At 46.2% G+C, this 22,342-nt stretch overlaps 1 protein-coding gene and 1 long non-coding RNA gene across 8 annotated transcripts in view; one reads left to right on the top strand and one right to left on the bottom strand.

Annotated features, from left to right (window-relative positions):
* The window catches only part of RFX4 (regulatory factor X4), a 165,805-nt gene that overhangs the window by 118,624 nt on the left and 24,839 nt on the right, over window positions 1–22,342 (top strand). For all 7 annotated transcript variants that reach the window (XM_008257109.4, XM_070052804.1, XM_051846592.2 and 4 more), the window contains 5 exons: window positions 1,627–1,685; window positions 6,073–6,217; window positions 11,061–11,155; window positions 11,564–11,681; window positions 21,517–21,636. In XM_008257109.4, coding sequence (XP_008255331.1) covers window positions 1,627–1,685; window positions 6,073–6,217; window positions 11,061–11,155; window positions 11,564–11,681; window positions 21,517–21,636 — 537 coding nt within the window. The remainder of the gene's footprint in view (window positions 1–1,626; window positions 1,686–6,072; window positions 6,218–11,060; window positions 11,156–11,563; window positions 11,682–21,516; window positions 21,637–22,342) is intronic.
* The window catches only part of LOC138844426 (uncharacterized), a 72,312-nt gene that overhangs the window by 13,192 nt on the left and 36,778 nt on the right, over window positions 1–22,342 (bottom strand). Inside the window, exon 2 of the long non-coding RNA XR_011380261.1 lies at window positions 1,324–1,809. This is a non-coding gene — a long non-coding RNA (uncharacterized lncRNA). The remainder of the gene's footprint in view (window positions 1–1,323; window positions 1,810–22,342) is intronic.

A 22,342-nucleotide genomic window follows, 5' to 3' on the forward strand; every position in this document is an offset into this window, starting at 1 on the left:
CACAGCCAGTAAACAGGGGCCAGGAATCACACTGTGTGACCTCCAAGCTCTGAGATGCCTTTGCATTCCCTGCCCACAAAAACAGCGGCAGCAAGAGACAGAGACCATCGCCAGGGCTCCTAACATTCTGGGCCTAAATCACAAAGCCAAATGCATCTTACTGCTGCGGGGAGGGGCCCGGGGCCGCGGATCTTCGCTGCTAACATCACTCCTTCCCCAGAAAACTGGTCTTGTATTTCTGGCTGGGGTTTGGGGAAGACTCAGGTGCAGCTCATTGGTGGCTCTCAGACAAAGATGAACCGATTTTAAGCCAAACAGAGTCTTAAGACATACGTGTCTTGAAGCCCCATTTGAATACAGCTCGCTGTTCTTGTCCCAGAGAGGAGCCAGCGAGGGAAAGGAAGGCGATCAAATTACTCTCTCTCCACAGGCCAAGGGAGCCCTTTGAGAGGCGCTGGGAGGCTGCCTACAGAGCCCCTCACCCATAAAGCCCGCTTTATTTCACGCCTCTCAGTTCTTTTCTTTTCACGAGCACTAAATTCCACATCACAAAGTTAAAGAAAAAGTAATTAAGGAGAAGGATTAACGATTGATCGGCCTGGAAAATTAGAAGTTCATCTGCCACCCGCCCCCCCCCAACCCCCATGCCTCCACCCCACACCCTATTTCTTCAAACCAAGCCCGCTCTGTGTACAAATTAGAATAATCCGAGGGAAATTTCTGACCATTTCTTGACCAGTTCAGAAATTAATGAGAAGAATGCCCCGCGCCCATTTTAATTATGCAGACAAAACAAACCCGTTCAAAGTCGGCAGCAGCGCACCCAGGAGGTGTGTCGGGCTTCCACCTGCGCCTGCTTCATGCTTGGAGGAAGTCGTTCTTCCCAGGGAGCCTGGAGTGCGCGTGGGGAATGTGCAAGGGGTGGAAACAAACACCTCTCCAGATGGCTCTGGAGAAATGAAGACCTCGGACAGGCACATGGCTTGTCTGCTTTAAGATCCAATCCACAGATGGGTCGCCCCACTTGAAATGATCAGTGTAGGAAACAAGAGTTTTCCTACAGGTAGTGATCAGCCAAAAAAAAAAAAAAATCAAGGTGCTGCCAGGGTTCTATCCACGAAGCACCTGCTAGCTGCCCCCCCACCCCCACCCCCACCCCGCCCCGCAATGGTGAGGCACAATCAAGGTTTCCTATTAGACACACTACTTTTTAAAGGGGCTTCTTCAAAGCTTCCACTTGATTCCTGCAATTATTTGTGGGGAGAAGTGATTGAGCTTGCAATTAGCAAAATGAAAGACAAGTAAATAATTCCTTTTACTCACGGTTGATTGACGCCATGATTTCTCACACCTGCGAGTGTGTTTGTGTGTGTGTGTGTGTGTGTGTGTGTGTGTGTGACTTTGAAATCTGTACATCAGACGCCACCATTAGGAAATGGCTGGGGAAGCCCAAATAGGAGAACAAAAGACCAAATGCAGAGTTTTGCCAGTGGGTAGACAAATGGGGTTGGGCATTCTGACAAGTTTAGGCAAAATGAGGAAGGAACTTTTTTGAAATTTGCCTCAAAACACCAGGTACCATCATAGGCATGCGGATGTTTCAAACTATCTCTTTTCTTCTTGCAGTGTCGAGAAGGTTTTCCCAAATTCTGAGACGGCAAACATCACTAAATCATCTTTGCCAGGTAGCTGTCCTCCGTAATGGGTTTTCACCATGGCTGAGTCACTGTGAACACAGGGGCAGATCCACAAAAGCAGCCTGCAGAATCTATCCGGTTGCTTAACAGGGCACTCGATTATTTTCAATTTCTACAGATAAAAAAAATTTTAATTAGTTAATAACCAGTTTCAACTAATACACAAAATAATTTCTGACATCAAGTGTCTGTGAACCTTTCAGATATGGTCTAGGTCCACAATTGTATGTTTCCCTTAAGTGCCCCCTCCCCTTATTGACATGTGGGGCTGGATAATTCTTTGTTGTAGGGAGTTGCTTGTGTAGCATCCCCGGCCTCCACCCACCAGATGCCAGCAGTACCACCCACCCACCCCCAGCTGTGATGACCAAGAATGCCAGTGAAATCCCATCCCCCCTCACCGTCCATACCCCTGTTTCTAACCACTGAGTCACAGGAATCAGATCAAGAGATGATTTGTTGTTTGTTGTGTCATCTACAAGAGTTCAAAGCCACATAGTATATTAAGTATTCGCTCACTTTTGTGTAGTGTTCCTCATCTGCATTATTTTTAGCTCAGAAGTGACATATCCTTATAAAAAATTCAAATGTAAAAGTGTATAAATTCAAATGTAAAAGTGGGAGATCCTACTCCATGCCCCTATCTACTCTGTAGTTTGAACTGGGTGGCATATTACTTGACATTTCTATTATTAATTTTGCACCTGAGAGAAGGTTATCTGCTGAGGCAAGCCATGAACATGACATTAAAATTGACCTCACAGCAGAGGTGGCTGGCCAACAAGTGGCTGCAGGCCAAATCTGGCCCTCGAATGTGTGGGGTTAATGTTTGATTGGCGTTGTTAAAAACACTTTTCACTTGGTTACTTAAAGTCAAAACTGGGAGCTAAGAGCTAAATATCCAAATTTTCTGTAGAGAAATTTCAAGAGCTTCAACTTGCCCCAGAGCTGTGTTTCCCAGGACAGGAGCCAGCTAGATGCCCCCAGCTTCTCTCTAGCAAGCACTGTCCTTGTCATGCCAACTTACTTTCTCTCTCTCTCTTCCTCTCTCTCTCTCAGGTTTACTAATTTAGTTTAAAGGCAGTGTGAGAGAGAGAGCTTCCATCTACTGGTTCACTCCTCAAATGGCCACAATGGCTAAGGTTGGCACAGACGAAGGCCAAGGCCTGGAACTCCTTTTGGGTCTCCCACATGGGTGGCAGGGGCCCAAGCACTTGGGCCATCTTCTGCTGCCTTCCCAGGTGCATTAGCTGGATTGGAAGCAGAGCAGCCAGGAATTGAACAGGTGTTCATATAGGATGCCGGAGTCCCAGGCTGCAGCGTAACCTGCTGTGCCACAGCTTCAGCCCCAGCTCTGTCTTACACTTGGCCCATTCACTCACGTATGTCACCTGCTTGTGCTTGGCTTCGTAACTGCTCCTGAAGGTGTTACTGGCTCTGGTTTGTGCTGGTTACTCAAAGTCAAGGTGGGAGGAATGGGTGTCCTGTTAGAGTGGCCTGAAGAAAGGCCCTGGGGCAGTGTCCACCCCAACCCCCCTCACAGTTGTCCTGCTCCTGGAACAGAGGGTGCAGGGGACGTGGAGACCAGAAGGAACTCCACCAGATTCACGCAGACTGCTACAGAGGCGACACGAGGGCACTGTGCGGGGGATGGGCAGAGCCTGCAGGATTCAGGGAAGAAAACGAATGCTGACAAAACGAAGAAACGCTGCCACATTTCTGAGGTGCATGCCAGCCTGGCCCTCTAGTTCCTTTCTCCAACTTGGCAGAGTGGCTCTTAGTTCCTCTTGGCGTTTTGATGCCTCTTTCTGGGGCTGAGACAGTTTAGTAAGGACTTGGTCTTTATAATGCACACATAGGTAAAGTCATCGACACCCGAGAACAGAAGCACATGCACACAAACACACCCCTGCACAGCTCCCCCAGGCAGACAGTGTGTAGCTTAGTGAGCAGGTGCTGCCTTGCCATCCTCACTCGACAGCTCTCGGACACATCCAGGGCAGTCAGTCCCGGTGCAGTGCTGGGGCTAAACCAACAGACAATGACACAATGCTGAGCCAACATCCCAGCGAGCTTTTTTTTTTTTTTTTTAAAGATTTGATTTATTTATTTGAAAGACAGAGTTACAGAGAGAGGTAGAGCCAGAGAGAGAGGTCTTCCATCTGCTGGTTCACTCCCCAGATGGCCACAATGACTGGAGCTGCGCTGATCCGAAGCCAGGAGGCAGGAGCTTCTTCTAGGTCTTCCTTGTGGGTGCAGGGACCCAAGGACTTGGGCCGTCTTCTACTGCTTTCCCAGGCCACAGCAGAGAGCTGGATTGGAAGAGGAACAGCCAGGACTAGAACTGGCGCCCATATGGGATGCTGGTGCTTCAGGCCAGGGCTTTAACCCACTGCACCACAGCACCTGCCCTGCCTTTTTTTTTTTTTTTTTTAAGATTTATTTTGTTTATTTGAAAGAGTCCAGAGAGAGAGAGAGATCTTGCATCTACTGGTTCACTCCCCAAATGGCCTCAATGGCTGGGCTTGCACTACACCAGAGCCAGGAACTTCCTCCAGGTCTCCCACGGGGTACAAGGGCCCAAGCACTTGCGCTATCTTCCACTGCTTTCCTAGGCTACTAGGAGGGAGCTGAATAGGAAGTGGAGCAGCCGGGAGTCAAACTGGCTCCCATGTGGGATACCAGCACCACAGGTGGAGGCCTAACCAACTATGCCACAGTGCCGGTGCCCCAGGCAGCTTTCCTAAACACACACAGTCAGGCTGAACAACATCCAGCCGAAGATGCATCCCAAATACTTGGACCCAGCATGCACGTATCTGGGCTCTTTCAGATGCACTAATCACACAAGAAAGTTGGCATTCATATCTCAGTCTCTTAGCGCACAAAATATTTTGGAGTGCCTGCTGCATGCCAGACACCATGCTCGGTGGTACTGCCCTTAGAAGAAAAAATATGTCAAAAAAATTATATAAGTCTTAGTGTTAGGAAGGAAATAGAATGGAAGTAGGGACTAGGAGGACATTCAAGTCCTGTTCAGATAAAAAGGTCAGCAAAGTCTTCTCCATGTGCACGGCATTTCGGCTGGAGCATGCATGCTAGCAGGGTTGCCAGGGCAGTGAGGGAAGAGGGCGTTCCAGCCAGTCAGCGGGAACACATATGCAAAGTCCCTGAGGTGTCAGCACACTCACTGCAGAGAAAACCAACCTGAGTACCAGCAGTCACCCTGATGGAGCCCTTAGCTCTGTGCCATGCACTAGGCTTTCCAAACATCATCTCCAGGGTCCCACAACAGCAGCCAGGACCCTCCCAGGAAGGGAGGGAGGTACTATTACATCTCTGTTTCACAGATCAGGAATCACCTGCCCCAAATCAGTCAGTGATGAGCAGCAGAGCCAGGCTCTGACCTAGGCCTGTTTGAATCCAGACGCCTGCCCTTTATGTTCCGTTATTTCCATTATTTTATCACAGAATGACCCCAGGCCTCTGTGACCTTTGAGGGGTTGTACAGTTCTTTAAATAGCATTTGACCTGTGCTTAGACAGTCCGGGGTGTACCAAGGGATCATCAGTATTTATCTTTTTACCTTTGCCTGGAAATTCACAAGCATTAGGAGACTTTCAAGGTCCTTGTGAATTTCATATCCTTTTAAAATTTTAATTAAAAGACATTTTGAAAACATGCAAGTGAAGGAAATGACCCTGATATGTTTTTCTTCTATCATGATTGTTCCAACTTGGTGATGTTGTTCCAAGTATCCAACTTATAAATTTAAGCTCGCTAATGAGGGTTTGCTAGGAAGCCACAGCTTTAAAGGATATACACACTCAGAGAGAGACTTGTGGTATAGTTTCCCTCTTCCTCCTTCTTAGTTATTCCTATTTACTTTAATCACCCTAGTTACTTAAAAGGAGAACACCAGAGCCTCAGCTGCTTCAGAACGCACTCATATGACAAGCAAACGTTTTGAAGTTTCTGGGGCCAAATCTATCACAAGGGTAGCGAGACCATTCTGAAACCTAAAAGGTTCTGAAGTGCAGAGCCCCATCTGCAAGATTTCATCAGAGAGCTCACGGATCTCTGGGCTTCGTCCTGTTGTTCATGGGGTCAAGACCAAAGGGGCTGCGAACTGCAGTGTCTGGACTGCACTAGGCCACCTCGATGGTTTCCTGTAGAGCAGGAGAGATAGGAAGAGATGTCTGGATCTTCAGAGTCAGGGAGTCAGCTGCTGCCTTCTTGCCTGTGGACTTTCCCGAATTACAAAGTAGTTTGCAAAATACCATAAGCAGATCCCATGAGACACAGAGGGGACTAAAATGAAGGGGTTTTAACCTAACAGCTCTCAGGCTAATGAGTTGCTTGGATTGGATCACAGGCATCCCGAACAGTGATCCACAGTGCAGACATCACGTTCCAAATGCTGGAGGACTGGAGGAACGTGGACCTGAACAGCATCACCAAGCAAACCCTTTACACCATGGAAGACTCTCGCGACGAACACCGGAAACTCATCATCCAGTGTAAGATGTCACACCCGAGAGTGTTTGTCTTTCAGTTTCTGTTTTTTAAAAGAAAGGTAGAAAAAGTATCTTGGTAAATACAGCAGTGCCGTGTCCAGAACATCATGTCCTTCTCCCTGGGATGCCCTCCTTCTCGTTCCTGGTAAATGGGTTGGCCCAGATGGGAAGGCTGATTGATTTAAGAGGACATATGTCAACACCGCTGGGGAAAAGTGTTCTTGCGTAATGGGGCAGCACACAATGTGGTGCCAAGGACCCTGCGTGTGACCCGAATGCCAGGCGTAGTTCCATGGAAGTAGCACGGAAAGTGAGAACAAAGCTCACTGCCTCTCTTTCCATACGGCAGCCTGGAGTCAGCTGGAGCCACTGCATGTTTTTCAGCGGAGGGCCCCATGGGTCAGCCCACCTGTTGACAGGTGAACCTTTCTGTCACACTCCACGTCCGAGAAGGGGGAGGATGGTGTTTTATTTCTGGGGTGGAAGTTCACGTCCCTGTGGACAAGAACCTCAATGTGCAACTGTAGGCAAACTGTTCCAAACACCACCCTGATGTGGGTGCCAGGTTGTTTTCTCCTAGTGGTAAGGCAGGGTGAGAGGGCCAGAGAACACTGCCACTGTTAGCAAACCTCCTCCACCACCCATCCTAGCCGGCTGCCCGGCACATGCCCATGGCCTGGGGAGCCCACGCTACCTCTTTACACTTGGGTCAGCCTTCCTTCCTGGCACTCAGAGGGAGAAGGGGGACAGGAGGGCAAAAAGGATGACTCAGCACTCCTGCACGAGGTCTCGGAAAGGCTGGTGCTGAAGCACGCTGTTGCACCCACTCTCACCTGCTGAGTGGGTGCAATCCCAGGAGCCCAGCTGCGACGCGGATCAGCGAGCTGCAGAGAAGCTTCCTGTCCTGCTCTTCCCTGCACCCAGCTGGAAGGTCAGCAGAAATCACGGCGCTAAGCACCCCGACAGCACCAGGCTCTCTGATCGCCATGTCCCCATAGCCTCCCAATGGGCCAGGCACACAGCACATGTCCAGTAGCAACCGTGGAGGCCCAAGGAGATGAGTGACCCTGGTTCCTAGTTCTGCTAACCACTCATAGCAGCTTTTTCTTCTTTGTTAAGATTTAATTATTTATTTATTTGAAAAGTGGAGTTATAGAGAGAAAGAGCTCTTCCATCTGCTGGTTCAGTCCCCAAATGGCCACAATGGCTAAGGCTGGGCCAGGACAGAGCCAAGAGCTTCTTCTGAGTCTCCCACATGGGTGCAGGGGCCCAAATACTTGGGCCATCCTCCACTGCTTTCCCAGGCACATTAGCAAGGAGTTGGATCAGAAGTGGAGCAGCCAGGACTCAAACCCATGCCCGTATGGGTTGCCGGTGCTATAGGCCATGGCTTTAACCCACTGTGCTACAGCGCCGGCTCCTCACAGTAGCAGCTTTAGACTCCATTCTCTTCTCTCCTCTGTGCCTTTGATGGGGAAGAAAATGTGAACGAGACTTGTAGGGAAAAATACAATCAGCCGTGGGCAGCTGGAGGGAGCAGGCTCTGAGCTTGTGCTCCAAGTGCAGTTACTGCTGCTTCTCTCCCCAGGAGACAACCTTCAAGGGCCTTCTCTTTAAGTTCCCTTACAATTGGGAGAGAATGGTGCCCTCCTGAGCTTTCAATATAGTCTTCCTCTGGGGAAGGAAAGGACCCAGGTGGTCCTTACTGAATGCCTGTCTGTGGTCAGACTCTGCTAGCCACTGGGCGCAGAGCAGTAAGATGACACTGCCCTGCCCACATGCAGGGTAGAGTTAATGCAAATCCGAAGCTGAGCAAGTAACTTACAGATGTGTGGCATCCTGCCAGAGAGAACAATGCTGTGTGACGCAGTCACAGGAACGGGGTATTGAAGAAAGATACCAAGCTGGAAGGTAGATGGCCTGGCATGTGGGTGCTACCCTTGCACTTCCCAAGTGGACAGCTAGGAAGTCCCTGAACACATAGTGAGCTGGCCACAAGCCACACTGAGTGGGGTGGGGCAACTCGGTATTACACTCTCTTCTCCTCACAACCAGTTAACAAATCTGCAGATTCTTGCGGTAGGGGTTAAGTTAACCACTGCATCCATGATGTAAATCCTTGCTGGGAAGACTTGACTTACCTTGAGTTTAGAAAGTACACGATCATTCTCCAGTCACTGTGATCTTGGTTCCCATCTCTGTAAAATGTGAATGATGTAGAGGGATTAAATGAGATCATGTGTGTTACATGCTTAGGACACAGTGTAGGGGGCAGGAGGCATTGTGGTAGAGTGGCTGAAGCTGTCTCCTGTGATGCTGGCATCCCATATGGGTGCCAGTTCCTGTCCTGGCTCTTCACTTCTGATCCAGCTCCATGCTATGCACCAGGGAAGCAGCCAAGGATGGCCCAAGTGTTGGAGCCCTGCAGCCACATGGAAGATCCAGAAGAAATTCCTGGCTCCTGGCCCAGCCCTGACTGTTGCAGTCATTTGTAGAGTGAACCAGCAAACGGAAGATATCTCTCTCTCTCTCTCTCTCTCTTTCTCTCTCTCTCTCCCCTCCCCTGTCTCTCTGTAACTCCACCTTTCAAATAAATAAATAAATCTTTTTAAAGGTGCTAATTCGAGTCCTGGGTGTTCTACCTCTGATCCAGCTCCCTGCTAATGTGCCTGGAAAAAACAACAGAGGATTGCCCAAGTCCTTGGGCTCCTGCACCCAAATGGCAGACCTGGATCAAGCTCCTGGCTCCTGGCTTCAGTCTGGCCAGCATTGACTATTGCAGCTATTTGGGGTGTAAACCAGTGAATGAAAGATTTCTCTCTCTTTCGGTCTTTCTCTCTCTCTCTCTGATTCTGGCTTTCAAATAAATAAATCAAAAAAAAAAAAAAACCACAGTACAGGGCTAGTATAATGAAGTGCTTAGCAAGCAAGTGCTTGAGTCAGTCTGTTTTTGAACTTGATTCTACTGTACACTAGCTATGAAACCTTTGGAAAGTTAATCACCTTTGAGTGCCTCAGTTTCCTCATTTGTAAAATGGGAGATAATAATAGTGGCTGCCTCCTTGGATTGCTCATTCATTCATTTAACAGCTATTTGAGCGCCTGCTTCGTACTGGGCACTGTTGTAGATGCTGGGATAAAACAGTGAACGCAGCACAGTCCCGTCCTTGTGGTGTCCATGTTCTTGGGCTTGTGTTAAAGTTAATCAAGTGTATCCAGGTAAAGCATCTGGGAGAGGACCCCTGCGTGGCAAGGGCACAACAATGTTAGCTGTTAGCGTTCCTATTACACCATCACTATCATCATTGCTCACTGAAGCACAGCCACTCAGATGCAGTGTTGTGAAGATTGAAAGAACGCCAAGGAGAAATCCAAAGACCTGGGTTCCAGTCCCTGCCCTGTCACTTACTTACCTTCTGACTTCAAGTTGGTCATTTAATCTAAGACATAGGTCATCTATAAAAAGAGACCAACCAAATTGACTTTACAAAAAGATTTTTTCAAGTCTTTTAAAATTGTATTTATTTACTTGAGAGGTGGAGAGAGAAAGACAGACACAGACATTCCAATTCTCAAATGCCTACAGCAGCCTGGGCCAAGCTATTGCCAGGAACCAGGAACCCAATCCAGGTCTCCTACATGGGTGGCAGGGACTCCTCCCAGGTTCTGCATCAGCAGGAAGTTGGAATCAGGAATGGAGCTGGGGTTTGAACCTAGGCATGGGATGTGTGTGTCACAATAGATGGCTTAACTGCTAGGCTAAATGCCCACCCACTAACTGGACTTCTGAAGTTTGTTCTCATCACAAAGTGTTAGGACCTTCTGGTCTCAGAAGGTAACCTGATGTGGCACACACCCACCAAGTAAAACAGCAAACTGGCCAGTCTTCTAGAATGGGAGAACAAAACTGCTCAGACAAATGAAAACAAGGAAAATGTGTAGTCCTTGAACTATGGCCTGATCTACAAATAAAAACAGTAAAAAACAAAAATGAAAAGAGATATCTCCAACTGGAGACCACCACAGCCACGTGTCTGTTTTCTGCAGTGTTTCTTGGATTACAGAGTATGACCACCCTCAGTTATCTAACTGGAGGCTGAAGACAGGTTTGTAAGTGCTACAATCCTTGCCCTTGGACTAGTGTATAAATTGAGGAACAGAGAGATTGTTTCATTTGCTCCACAAATGTTTATTGAGCACCAACTGCACATGGAACCCGGAGAGGCTGGGCAACTAAATGCCCAGCATAGCTGTGGTCCAGAAACCTTTGAATTCTCAAATGTGCTCTCCCACGGGGCAGAGAGCAACACAGCGGCATTGTGTCCGCCTGTTCATTCAAGCAGGAGGTCGCTGGGTAAGTTATTGGATAACAGCTATATCGCAGATAATGTCTAGATAATAAAGATACCAAGGAACCAGCAGGGAGACACATACACACCCAACCACGACATGGGGTCCTTAGTGATGCGACAAAGGCAGAATGCAAAAAATAAAGGGCTAGAACAGTATTCAAGAGCAGTGATCAGTTTTAGCTGGCAAGGGGCACATGGAAAGTTAAAAGCCTTTCATACAAGGGGCATTTCGGCTGGCCCATGAAGGACCAAGCAGCCCGGGCAGTACATGAGGGGCCTGTAAAAAGGACTTAGACCGGGAAGGGCAGGCCCTGTCAGGGAACATGGGGTGGCCAGATTTTAACCTGTTTACATGCATGCAGAAGCCCTGAATGTCCCTGCTGAGACTTTGGCATTGTATTTATGTGATTGTATTCAAAGCTGTCTTCCTTTAAGACCCATCTCTCCGTAAACACAAGTGCAGTGATGTGTCGGGGTTCTCCTTGGCTCCACAGTGTACCAGGAGTTTGACCACCTCTTGGAGGAGCAGTCTCCCATCGAGTCCTACATCGAGTGGCTGGATACCATGGTGGACCGGTGTGTTGTGAAGGTGGGTATGCTGGAGCTAAGGGGCAGCCTTGGGTCCTGCAGCCCAGTGCTCACCTCCGTGAACACCTGGCTAATGCAGAGCCTGCTGCGAGCTGACTGTTCCTTGGCAGACATGGTGCACTTGGGGAACGGAGGGGATGCCCCCCCGATGCGCAGAAGGTAGAGGTGACAGAAGGCACAACTCTGGGCGTCCTGATTCACCCAGGCCAATGGCTCTTTTATCTGTTGTGTCCACTGAGTCTTAGCATAATATTTCATTTTTAAGCATGATTTTGCTGTCCAAAACAAAAATGTCCAATAGTGTTGCTCCATAATGCTGAACTTGGAGACTCCAAAGTTCCTGTTATTTTTCAAAGAGTAACATAAAAGGCCATGTCAGTCACTATTAAAGCTGTTTACTTTCTTGTAGGTGGCTGCCAAGAGACAAGGGTCTCTGAAGAAGGTGGCTCAGCAGTTCCTCTTAATGTGGTCGTGTTTTGGCACAAGGGTGATCCGGGACATGACCTTGCACAGTGCTCCGAGCTTCGGTAAGGCCAGCCAGCCCTCCCCACATCCAAACCTCTGTTCTCTGGGCTTCGGGCACTGAATGCACCTCTGTGGGGTCAGCCACCGTCCTACTTGTGCTTCTGAGGCCACCAGGTTGTCACCCTGAAATGCATCTGTTCTTACATGTTAGGACTTTGAGGGAGGAAGATGCCCTAGCATGCCAAGGTGACGAATCTGCTCTGAAAAGGAGAGGTTTGCCTCCAGAGGGTGATCTGACTTTAAAGCGGAATTAATAGCAGTGTTCCCCAGTTGTGAAATGCCCCAAGTGGCTGCTGCTTCCACGGGACAAATGTGTCGAATTCCATGGTTGTAGACCTCCCGAGATGGAGCACATGAAGACACCTCTGTGTTTGAACATTTTCTTTGCAAGTGGCTTGATTAGTGCTCCTTTTTTTTTATTGACTTTTTTTTTTTTTAATTTTCAAATGATTGATATTTGACTTTTTGACTGACATTTCTTTAAAAAGGTACTCTAGTTTAATTCTTGGAACAGGGCTTTTGCATCCATTTCCCTTTTTGCGTTACTGGCCCCTGACATTTTCATCACCTCCAGGAGATAGCCACACACCAAGTCCTCATCTACTGAATTCTAGGACGACAGGGCTTAAAAGCTGATAATGGGCTCTGTAGCCAGAAATCCAAGCACTGACTCGGTGCGAGTGCTGTGCTCCATTGCAGGGTACCGCTTTCTATCTTTTGTGGGAAGACCTGAGGGCATTGAGTCCAAGACTTTATTAGCAAAGCAAGGTGGGACTTTAAGGCATATCTGGACATTTGAAGTCCTGAAACACATTGACCTCAGTTTTCTAGGCTTTTCCAAAGAATTGTTGGTAAAGGTTCAGGGGAATTGCTTCAGTTCTCGGGAGAATTGGACTTTGCAAGCAGAGATGTGGTTTCGTTTCTCATGATCTCCAGTTAAGCCAATCAACTCTGTGTTTTGCTCCGGGTTTAATTTGACACTTTTCCATCTAGCTTTTTATGGTCCCATCACCATTTTCTAGTTGTGCTATACAATGAAGTGACTATGTGGTGAAACACAAAAAGGCACTATTTTTTCTTCATAGCTCTGGCCTTGAAAGACTGTGTTTACCCACTCGGAGAAGCTTTTTGTGTGGAGTCCTTTAATCTGAGCACTGGAAGTTCCCTGAACCTGCCTGCACCAGGCCTACAGATGGAAATCCTCTCCGAGCTGTAGGTGGAAATGTTCCGCCGACTGTACCTGGGCAGTGCCATCAGGCGTGGCATGTTGATGGCTTCCAGTTTAGCATCGTTAGTGTTAACATGTGTTACCTCTAGCTCTGGAAAGATCATTTGTGCATAACTGCTTTCACTTACAGGAACTGTTGAACAAAATTTGGATTTTTTTCACTGCTTCAAAATCAAAGAGGCAAGGATATCACAGACAAGCACGCTCACTAAGTGAGCATCCTCCTCGTACTTTATCCCTTATTCCTTAATTTGCTGATTTTTAAACCAAGTTTACCGTTAAGTACTGTTCATTAGATAGGGAAAATAATTCCCTCTGCAGTGGTCTGAAATCCATTTGTTTTTACTTAGTTAACAGTCAACGTAAAAAAGAAAGTTTGGACAATAGAACAATAAGGATTTATGAATGGGTTGAATTTATTACTAAGGACTATGGTTCCTTAAAGCATATTTATTGCTTTTCAAACCCACAGAACTTTAGGATATACTGGAAACTCAGGCAAATGGCAAAAAAAAAAAAAAAAATCACAAATCATTTAGGAAATAAAGAGATACTAACCCAATTTCATTTTTAGAGTATTTTTCAGTCCTCAGCGTGTGAAATAATACCTGTCTCTAAGTCCATTTAGCAGACCATCTGAAATGGTCCAGCTCATCTGATTCATTGTTGAATTTTGCAGCTTGGGGTGACAGACAAAAGCCCGGCTCCCCCTTTCTGCCTGTATATGTCAAAGACCCAGTTGGTGGTTGTGTTTGGGTCATGTGTTCCCTGTATGAAAACAACTAATTAGGAAAAAGAGCCCTGTGTTCCCTGGCCCCCTCCTCCAGCCGCAGGGGCCAGCTCTATCTATCTGATAACTCCCACACGGTCCTTGTCACCGTGAATGGGTGCAGGGTTTGTGTGTCAGCGTAGCAGACTGACCATTACAATGATCGTGTGCAATATCACAATGATCCCGTGGGGGACTCTATCACCTCTTTCCAGAACAGCCCCTTTCAAAGGTAGCTGACTCCTTTCTTCTCCTTAATTCCTTTTCACTCTTTTCTCCCTAATTCCTTTTCACTGAAAGGGCCTATGCTGTGCACTAAAGAAGCCAGGAACTTTCTTTCTTTGCTGCAAGCAGCAGTTTCTAGTAAAATCAGTCAGCAAAGGTAGGCTAGCAGGCAATGAACTTTAGGTCCTAGAGGAGCTGAGCAACTTAAAAGTTTCTTCTCTCTCTCTCTTTCTTTCTCTCTCTCTCACACACACATGCACGCACATGCACACACACATGCGTGTGCATGTGTGCACACTCGCCCTATTTTCAGCTGATCCCTCTGATTTCAGCCCTGGCTCCCCAGTGAGCACTGGCCCCTTTACCACCGCATCCTGGGTCTTCACCAAATGCCTGCCTGTTTCACTGTTTGGAACATCCAGACCACGACAAGAGTTCCTGGAAGTACTTGGGTATGCAACAGTTTGCAAAGCAGCCCGGGTGTAATCTTGGGGCCGAGGGCAGGGTTGCACATCACTTTCGGGTTCACTTTTTGGCTTGCTTGTTTTCTGGCCTGGCATCAAAGCTCATTCACTCATGCAGGGCCTGGGAGGCCAGAGAGACCACGTGGGCCCCTGTCAGAAAGCGACTCCCAGACCAAGTGGCCATGACGGAGACTTCCAAACTGCTTCTCTATGTGCAGATGTCCTGACCTGGCTCTCCTTCACACAGAACCTGCTAAGCTGCAGGACCTTAATGTCCGCAGTGTTACTTGGGCCCTCACCAGCCCTAGGGGCAGAAATTGCTTTTCCTGTAATCAGGGGAGGGAGCCGAGACCAGAGAGGAGAGAGAGCTTGCCTGTGTACTCTTAGGGAGGCTCAGACTGTGTCCAGCCTGGCATTGTTCCTGTGCTTCTGCAGGCATTCGTCTGCTAGGCTACACTGCCACCGCCTTGCTACCTTTCTTCAGCTAATAATAACAAACGACACTTATTGAGGACCTCATGCACTTTCGACATCACTAAGCACTTTGTCATTTACTTCTCACACACCCCTGTAAGGTCTGCATGATTGCCCTCAACATGACAGATGAGGAAGCTGAGGCAGAACTCAAGGACTTGCTTAAGATTAAGAAGCAAAGACACGATAATGATCATTATTGTAACAAATATTTAGGGAGCACATACTATCTCTAATTCTCACATTAATTCTGCAAGGCAGATAATAATAGGTGCCTTCCAGCAGAGGTGAGCTCTGGTTTCAAAATCAAATCTGCCTGACCACAGAGCCTGTGGTTTTTTGATTATCAGCATTAGAGCAAACAGCCTCATCTCAGCTGCATGGCACAAAAGGGCTAGACAAATTTATTTAATCCACACACTGATTTTTTTAAACAATATCAATATATTAAGATAAAAAATTTAAGGCCACAAGAGAAAAGAACAATAATTAGACTGTCGTGAGTAATAACTCATGCCAAAAGACAATGGAATAATATCTTTTAAGTGTTGGGAACAAAGATCCATCAACTATTATTAGTGGGGGAGAGCAAAATAAAGACATATTCAGTTACACGAAGACTAAGAGACTAAGAGAATTTGACACCCACAGATATTCACTTAAAAATACCGAATAACCAACCAGAAAACTATAAAAGGATGCATTTCAACAAGAAGAAAAATGAAGCCATAGCAATGGCCTGGAACACAAGAAACAAAATGTCCTAGTTATTGTTGCTACAAAACAAATCACCCAAAGCTTCCAGGCCTCAAACAACCGTTGCATTTCGTTTATGAATTCTGAGGGTCAGGATCACGTGGTGGCCCAGGACTCTACATGCCACTGCCCCAGATGTGAATCCACCTTGCTCTTGTGATCCATTCTGAGCCACAGTGCAACTTCCTTCATACTCTACTGGCCAAAGAAGTCACAGCCTCACCAAGAGCCAAGAGGATGCGTGGACACCCAACTGTCTTTTCCTCTTTTTTTTTTTTAATTTACTTAGTTATTTGAGATGGAGAGTTACAGAAAGAGAGGAAAGACAGAGAGAGAGAGAGAGAGAGAGAGCAAGCGAGAGCGAGCAAGTACAATCTTTGATCTGCTGTTTCACTCCCCAAATGGCCACGACAGCCAGAGCTGGGCCAAGCCAAAGCCTGGAACTTCTGCTGGGTCTCCCACGTGGGTGCAGGGTCCCAAGCACTTGGGCCATCCTTGGCTGCTAAGGGCTGTTTGTCATGGGTGTGATAGCGTCAAGGTTACGTCCAAGAACTGTGGCACTGACCCTGCAGGTCCCAGAGGGGCAGCTGCAGCGCACTCCATGGCTCTTGGAGGTGGTGGTCCAACTGATGAGGTGCAGGGAGGTCCTGAGAGCTGCACAGGAGGGGCTGGACCCCTGCAATATATCACCCACTAAGCCAGCTTAAGGCACCAAGAAGACCCTAATTTAGTCCCCTCTGGCATCAACAAGTGACCAGCGGGCTGCCTCTGTGAAGAAGCCCACAGTGCTGACATCTGGTTCTGGCTGCACAAGGATGAGAACCCAGCAGTGCCTCTCGATGGAGCCCGTTACAAGCCTCCCTGAGCCCCTGCGCTAATGTAATGAAAATGTGCCACCAAGTTGCTTCTTTCCAGTAACCATTAGCCACTGTATTGGCTCCTTCTCAAAAAATAGCAACAACAAAAAAGGTCTTTGTCTTATTTAGGAATACTGAATAACTCTTAAGTTTTGCAGGAAGACTTCATAGTTTTATTAAACATTTAAAATAGGTGTACAAATATTAATTAAAGAGATCATTACTGAAAGGATAGCATTATATGGGGCCGCCATTGTGGCATAGCAGTTAAAGCCACCACCTGCAGTGCCGGCATCCCTTATGGGTGCCAGTTCAAGTCCTGGCTGCTCCACTTCCCATCCAGCTCTCTGCTATGGCCTGTGAAAGCAGCAGAAGATCGCCCAAGTCCTTGTGCCCCTGTACCTATGTGGAAAGACCCAGAGGAAGCTCCTGGCTTTGAACTGGTGCAGCTCCAGCCATTGCGGCCTTCTGGAAAAAAAAGAGTGAACCAGTGGATGGAAGACTGCCCCACCCCGCCTCTCTGTAATTCTGCCTTTCAAATAAAATATTTAAATCTTTAAAAAAAGGATAGAATCATAATTTATAGAGGAGAAAAATGGAAGAATATGAAAACTTGAGATGGTAAGAGTTAAGATGATTGAAGAAGCATAGAAAATGGAGACAGAAAGTGAAAAACACAAAATATAGGATAGCAGAAATAAGACCAAATAACACAGCAAATGAGAAAGTCTCTTCCTTCAAAAAGTGACAGGCACAAATGCTTTAACAAGCAAGTTTTACTAAACTTGTAAACTTACAGAAATCAGTATTTCACAGAACAAAATCAAAAGAAACATATAACTCATTTTATGGGCCCTTTAATTTCAATGTCAAGATCTGGCAAGAGGGGCTGGCGCTGTGCTGCAGTAGATTAAGCCTCCGCCTGAGGTGCCAGCATCCCATATGGGTGCCATTTCGAGTCCCTGTTGCTCCATTTCCAATCCAGCTCCCTACTAATGCACCTGGGAAAGCAGTGGAAGATAGCTCAAGTGCTTGGGCCCCTGCTCCCATGTGGAAGACCAGGAAGAAATTCCTAGCTCCTAGCTTCCGACTTTGGATCAGCGCAGTGCCAGCCGTTGCAGCCATTTGGGCAATGAACCAGCAGATGGAAGATCTCTGTCTGTCTGTCTATCTATCTGTCTCCCTCTAACTCTGCCTTGCAAATAAATAATCTTTTTAAAAAGTCTAAAAAAATTACTAATTAACATACTATATTAATAGAGTAAGATAAAAATCATACCAAGCATAAAAGCATTTCTTATAATTCAGCTCTCAAGTATGATTTTGAAGAAAACTCTCTCAAGTATGATTTTGAAGAAAAACTCTAATAGAAGAAAACTTATTTAATATTAAAGGGTATCTAAAACTCTGCAGCAAATATTAGACTTAATGGGTGAAATTTTAAAAGTTTTCCCACTTAAGTCTTAAAAGGATAGGAACATCTTCTAGCAACAATATGTCTAATATGTACTGGAGGTCCTAACCAACACTAAGAAAATGAAACAGAAAATTTTCAAGGATAGCACAAAATTATCTTTATTTATAGATGTAATGGTTCTTGATAAAGAGAACCTACAAACTAACAGAACAAATAACAGTTCAGATAGATTACTGGATTGTTTTTATTAAATCATTGGCAGCCTCAGTGCTAACTTGAAATATAATTAAAATACACATATGTATGTGCTTATGTGTTTGTGTGTGTGTATCACTCATAATAGCAATAGAAGCTAAAAAGCACCCAGAAATAATTCTAAAAAATTATTTTAAGTTCTTCAAAGAGAAATTTTAAGCTGAATTGAAATATCCTATATTCATGTTTGGAAAAGACTCAACATCAAAAAGATGTAATCCTCTTCAAATTGATATAAAATTTAATGGAATTCTGCTCCAAATTGCAATTTTTGTCTTTGATTTTTGACAATCAAACCTTGAAATTCATATGGGAAAGCAAGAGGCTCAGAATATTAAAGAGATTCTGAAGCTAAAGAACAGCAAGAGTTGGGAATTTCTCATCTGATATTCAGGTTTATTATAAAGTAATGATGTGTGGTTTCTGTGTTGGACAACTAGAGTACAGACCCAGAACAAAGATGCTCAAGGCAAGCTGACGTGAAACTTGCCTCCCCTTCTCAAGGTCTCATTCTTGAACACTGTATGGATGAATTGTGTTCCAGAGTATTAAAGTCAAAGGAGAAAGATTCGGATATAAACATATCTGACCTCTTCCCTGCCACTTCTCCAAGCCCAATCTTTGTGTCCTTGTCTATAAAACAGGAGGGTTGTATAGATGCTTTCCAAGGTGCTGACTGTGCTACTAGACTAACCCTATTTTTACTATTGAAAGTTTTCCATTCTAATTTATTATTTCATGGTATGTTTTCTCGCTTTCCGTCCATGTTGACTTAGGTTAGCATCCCAGTGAATAATTTCTCTATTATGGAGACTTTTCGTCTAAGTATTTGAAGCTGTCTTTTGATTTCTTTGACAGTAACTCTGTGAACAAATCAGGGATTTCATAGGATCTTACACATTAGTAGCAAACAGGAACTTAGAGATAATACAACAATAACTACCATTTATTAAGCATCAAGTGTGTACTTCTTCTCAGTAAGAAGAGAGTATCACTTGTCTTCTACAAGTGTGTGCTGAGCATTAAATGCAATGATAAATCTCAGGACCAGCACTGTGGCACAGTGGGTTAAGCCGCTTGCAGCATTGGCATCGGCATCCCATATCAGAAAGCCAGTTTGAGTCCTGGCTGCTCCTCATCCAACCCAGCTCCCTGATAATGTACCTGGGAAACAGCAGAGAATGACCCAAGTTCCTGGACCCCGCCACCCATGTGGGAGACCTAGATGAAGGTCTAGGCTTCTGGCTTCAGCCTGGTCCAGCCCCAGTCATTGTGGCCATTTGGGAAATGAACCTGTGAATGAAAGATATCTCTTCCTCCCTCTCTCCCTCCCTCCCTCCATCCCTCCCTCCCTTCTCTCTCTCTCTCTCTTTCTCTCTCTTTCTCCCTTAAAATAAATAAATAGATAAATCTTTTTAAAAATCTACAGGATTAACATAGTAGCTCCCACACAAAAATGCTCAATAAATGTCTGTTCCTGGTTTTTAACATTTAGAAGAACTAGGGTGGTTGAAGTAACTCATCTGCGGTCTCAGCTACTAAATGGTTAGAGCTAGGATCTCAGCCTAGATAGGTTGATCCCAGAGCACTGCCGTTACCCATAATGCCTTGCTTAGCAGTTCACATGTGGGTAAGTGGATGGAAAGTTTAGTGTAGGAGAATGCACCTCACAATGACTCAGCAGAGCCTGAATCTTGCTCAATGCCAAATGGACTTGAAAAGCAGACACAGCAGTGCCGATGGAAGAAGAACATGGAGGGAAGTCAGGACAGTAGACCTCGGCCTCGAGCTCTGCAGGCTCCTCAGAGAGGGGGAGAGGAGCAAATGTGCATGACCTGCTGGGAAGCAAGCAGCCTCATAGTCAAGGCAAGGATTTTGCTCTGTAGCTTTCCTGGACCAAAATAGTAAATCTATCTTAGATGCAGCGTGTGAGTGTGTGCAGAAGCCAGGTGCAATTAAGAAGGGGAAAAAAATTGAGAAATTCTACCAAGGAGTCCTTCAAAATCCCCAACTGGCCCTCAGCACCTTTTTCCGTGATGCAGAGAGACAGAGCTCCCAACCCAAGTGGCCCCTGTGAGGACCAATTCACTTATGTCGTCTATGCCCTGTTTTCCTACTTGTGCTATGAGATTAGGCCAGAGGATTTCTACAGGTGCAGGAACAGATTCTGGAGGCAGACCAAACTGTGGCACATCCCTGCTCAACTGCAGATGGAGAGAGATTTTCCTTGATGTGTAAGGAAGGATAAAATACCACCTATCTCCCAGTTTGTTGTAAGGAAGAGACCTTAGTAGAGTTCTTGGTATACAGTAAGCACTCAATAACCACTAGGTGTGATGATGATGATGATGATGATGATGATGATGATGATGGACTGAAAAGAAAAATAGTGTGAGAGAGACTCCTTAGGTCTCTTAAAGAGCAAACCAGAGCGAAACAGGAAGAGGGAGACGGAACTATGGAACTAGCAGTGAAGTGCGGCACTTCTCTCTGACTTTGCATACTTGAGTTTTGGATTGCAGCAGACATTAACTGAGCCCCCACTACATTCCATGTCCATGGTGGCAGCATTACATGCAAAAAATGGTGGTTTTGAAATGATGTGTCATTTATTCATTGTGTCATCTTTCACAAGTACTTGACCTGCAAAATAGAATTTAAAATATCCTCCTTAAACAGGGTTTTGCAGAGCTTAAACTAGAGAATATGAGAGCTTGAATACAGAGAGTGGCACAAAGGAAAAACCTTTAAAAATGGTTGTCTATATTCCCTTTTGTAAAATAATCGACCCTAAATTGAAAATGAAGAATACTACTTAAACATACCAAATATTTTTAAATTCAGTACTTTTTCTAAGAACCATGCATGTCTCAGAAACATTTAAGGAAATAATTCAGTTGTTGCAAATTTGAAATTTCAATTCTGCTCCCAGAATCATGTCAGGTGTACTGGTAGATACTAATGAACTAGAACACAAAGTCTCTGCTGTGGACATACTTGGGGAAATAAGGTTTGCTTGGGGAGGAGACACTATGAAAGACACCGTGTCAATAAAGGCTGGACAGAGTTAAAAGCACTCAGGAAGAGGCCAGTGGGTATGTGAGAGCCCAGAAGCATTTGGGCAGATGGCTTGATGGCTGCCATTTCTGATGGTGTCATATTAATAGAGCAATGAAAAGATTTGCTTGCCACACACCACTAATGGCACTTACTTTATGCCATGCACAGTGAAGAAAATCAACCTCTGACCATGGGGAGATCAATGTTGAATGGAGAGAGGAGATGCCTGAACAGATGATGATGGCACGGGAGAACGTGTGTCATCGACCAGGCAGAGAGGGAACGCAGGGGACAATGTGACTTAACCTTGCCGTTTGATCTGTTCTCGCCAGGGTCTTTTCACCTGATTCACTTGATGTTTGACGACTACGTGCTCTACCTATTAGAATCTCTGCACTGTCAGGAGCGGGCCAATGAGCTCATGCGAGCCATGAAGGGAGAAGGGAGCACTGGTAAGCCCCCATTCACACGGTTTGATCTGTACCTCTACTTCTGTGCTCTGTGTTTCTTTTAAGTCTGTATCCTCCCAAAAAATTCAGGAATAGGAAATGGGTCCAAGTGACATGAAGCCAGTATTGTCCTTTCTAGAGTGGGCATCTGTGTATGGGAATTACCCCGAGGGGCATGACGGTGAGGGGACACCATCAAAGAGTTTTTTTTGTTTTTTTTTTTTTTTTTTTTTTTTTGTTTTTTTTTTGACAGGCAGAGTGGACAGTGAGAGAGAGAGACAGAGAGAAAGGTCTTCCTTTGCCGTTGGTTCACCCTCCAATGGCCGCCGCGGCCGGCGCGCTGCGGCCGGCGCACCGCGCTGATCCGATGGCAGGAGCCAGGAGCCAGGTGCTTTTCCTGGTCTCCCATGGGGTGCAGGGCCCAAGCACCTGGGCCATCCTCCACTGCACTCCCTGGCCACAGCAGAGGGCTGGCCTGGAAGAGGGGCAACCGGGACAGAATCCGGCGCCCCGACCGGGACTAGAACCCGGTGTGCCGGCGCCGCTAGGCGGAGGATTAGCCTAGTGAGCCGCGGCGCCGGCTATCAAAGAGTTTTAAGCAGAAGAGAGAGACATGACCCAAATGAGAATAAATATTTCAGTTTTTCAAGTTCCTCAAGGACAACCTATCTTGACATCTGGCTCTAAGAACTCGCCCTCTCTCTATTCG

This window comes from Oryctolagus cuniculus, chromosome 11 (assembly GCF_964237555.1).
Source record: "Oryctolagus cuniculus chromosome 11, mOryCun1.1, whole genome shotgun sequence".
Classification (NCBI taxonomy): Eukaryota; Metazoa; Chordata; class Mammalia; order Lagomorpha; family Leporidae; genus Oryctolagus; species Oryctolagus cuniculus.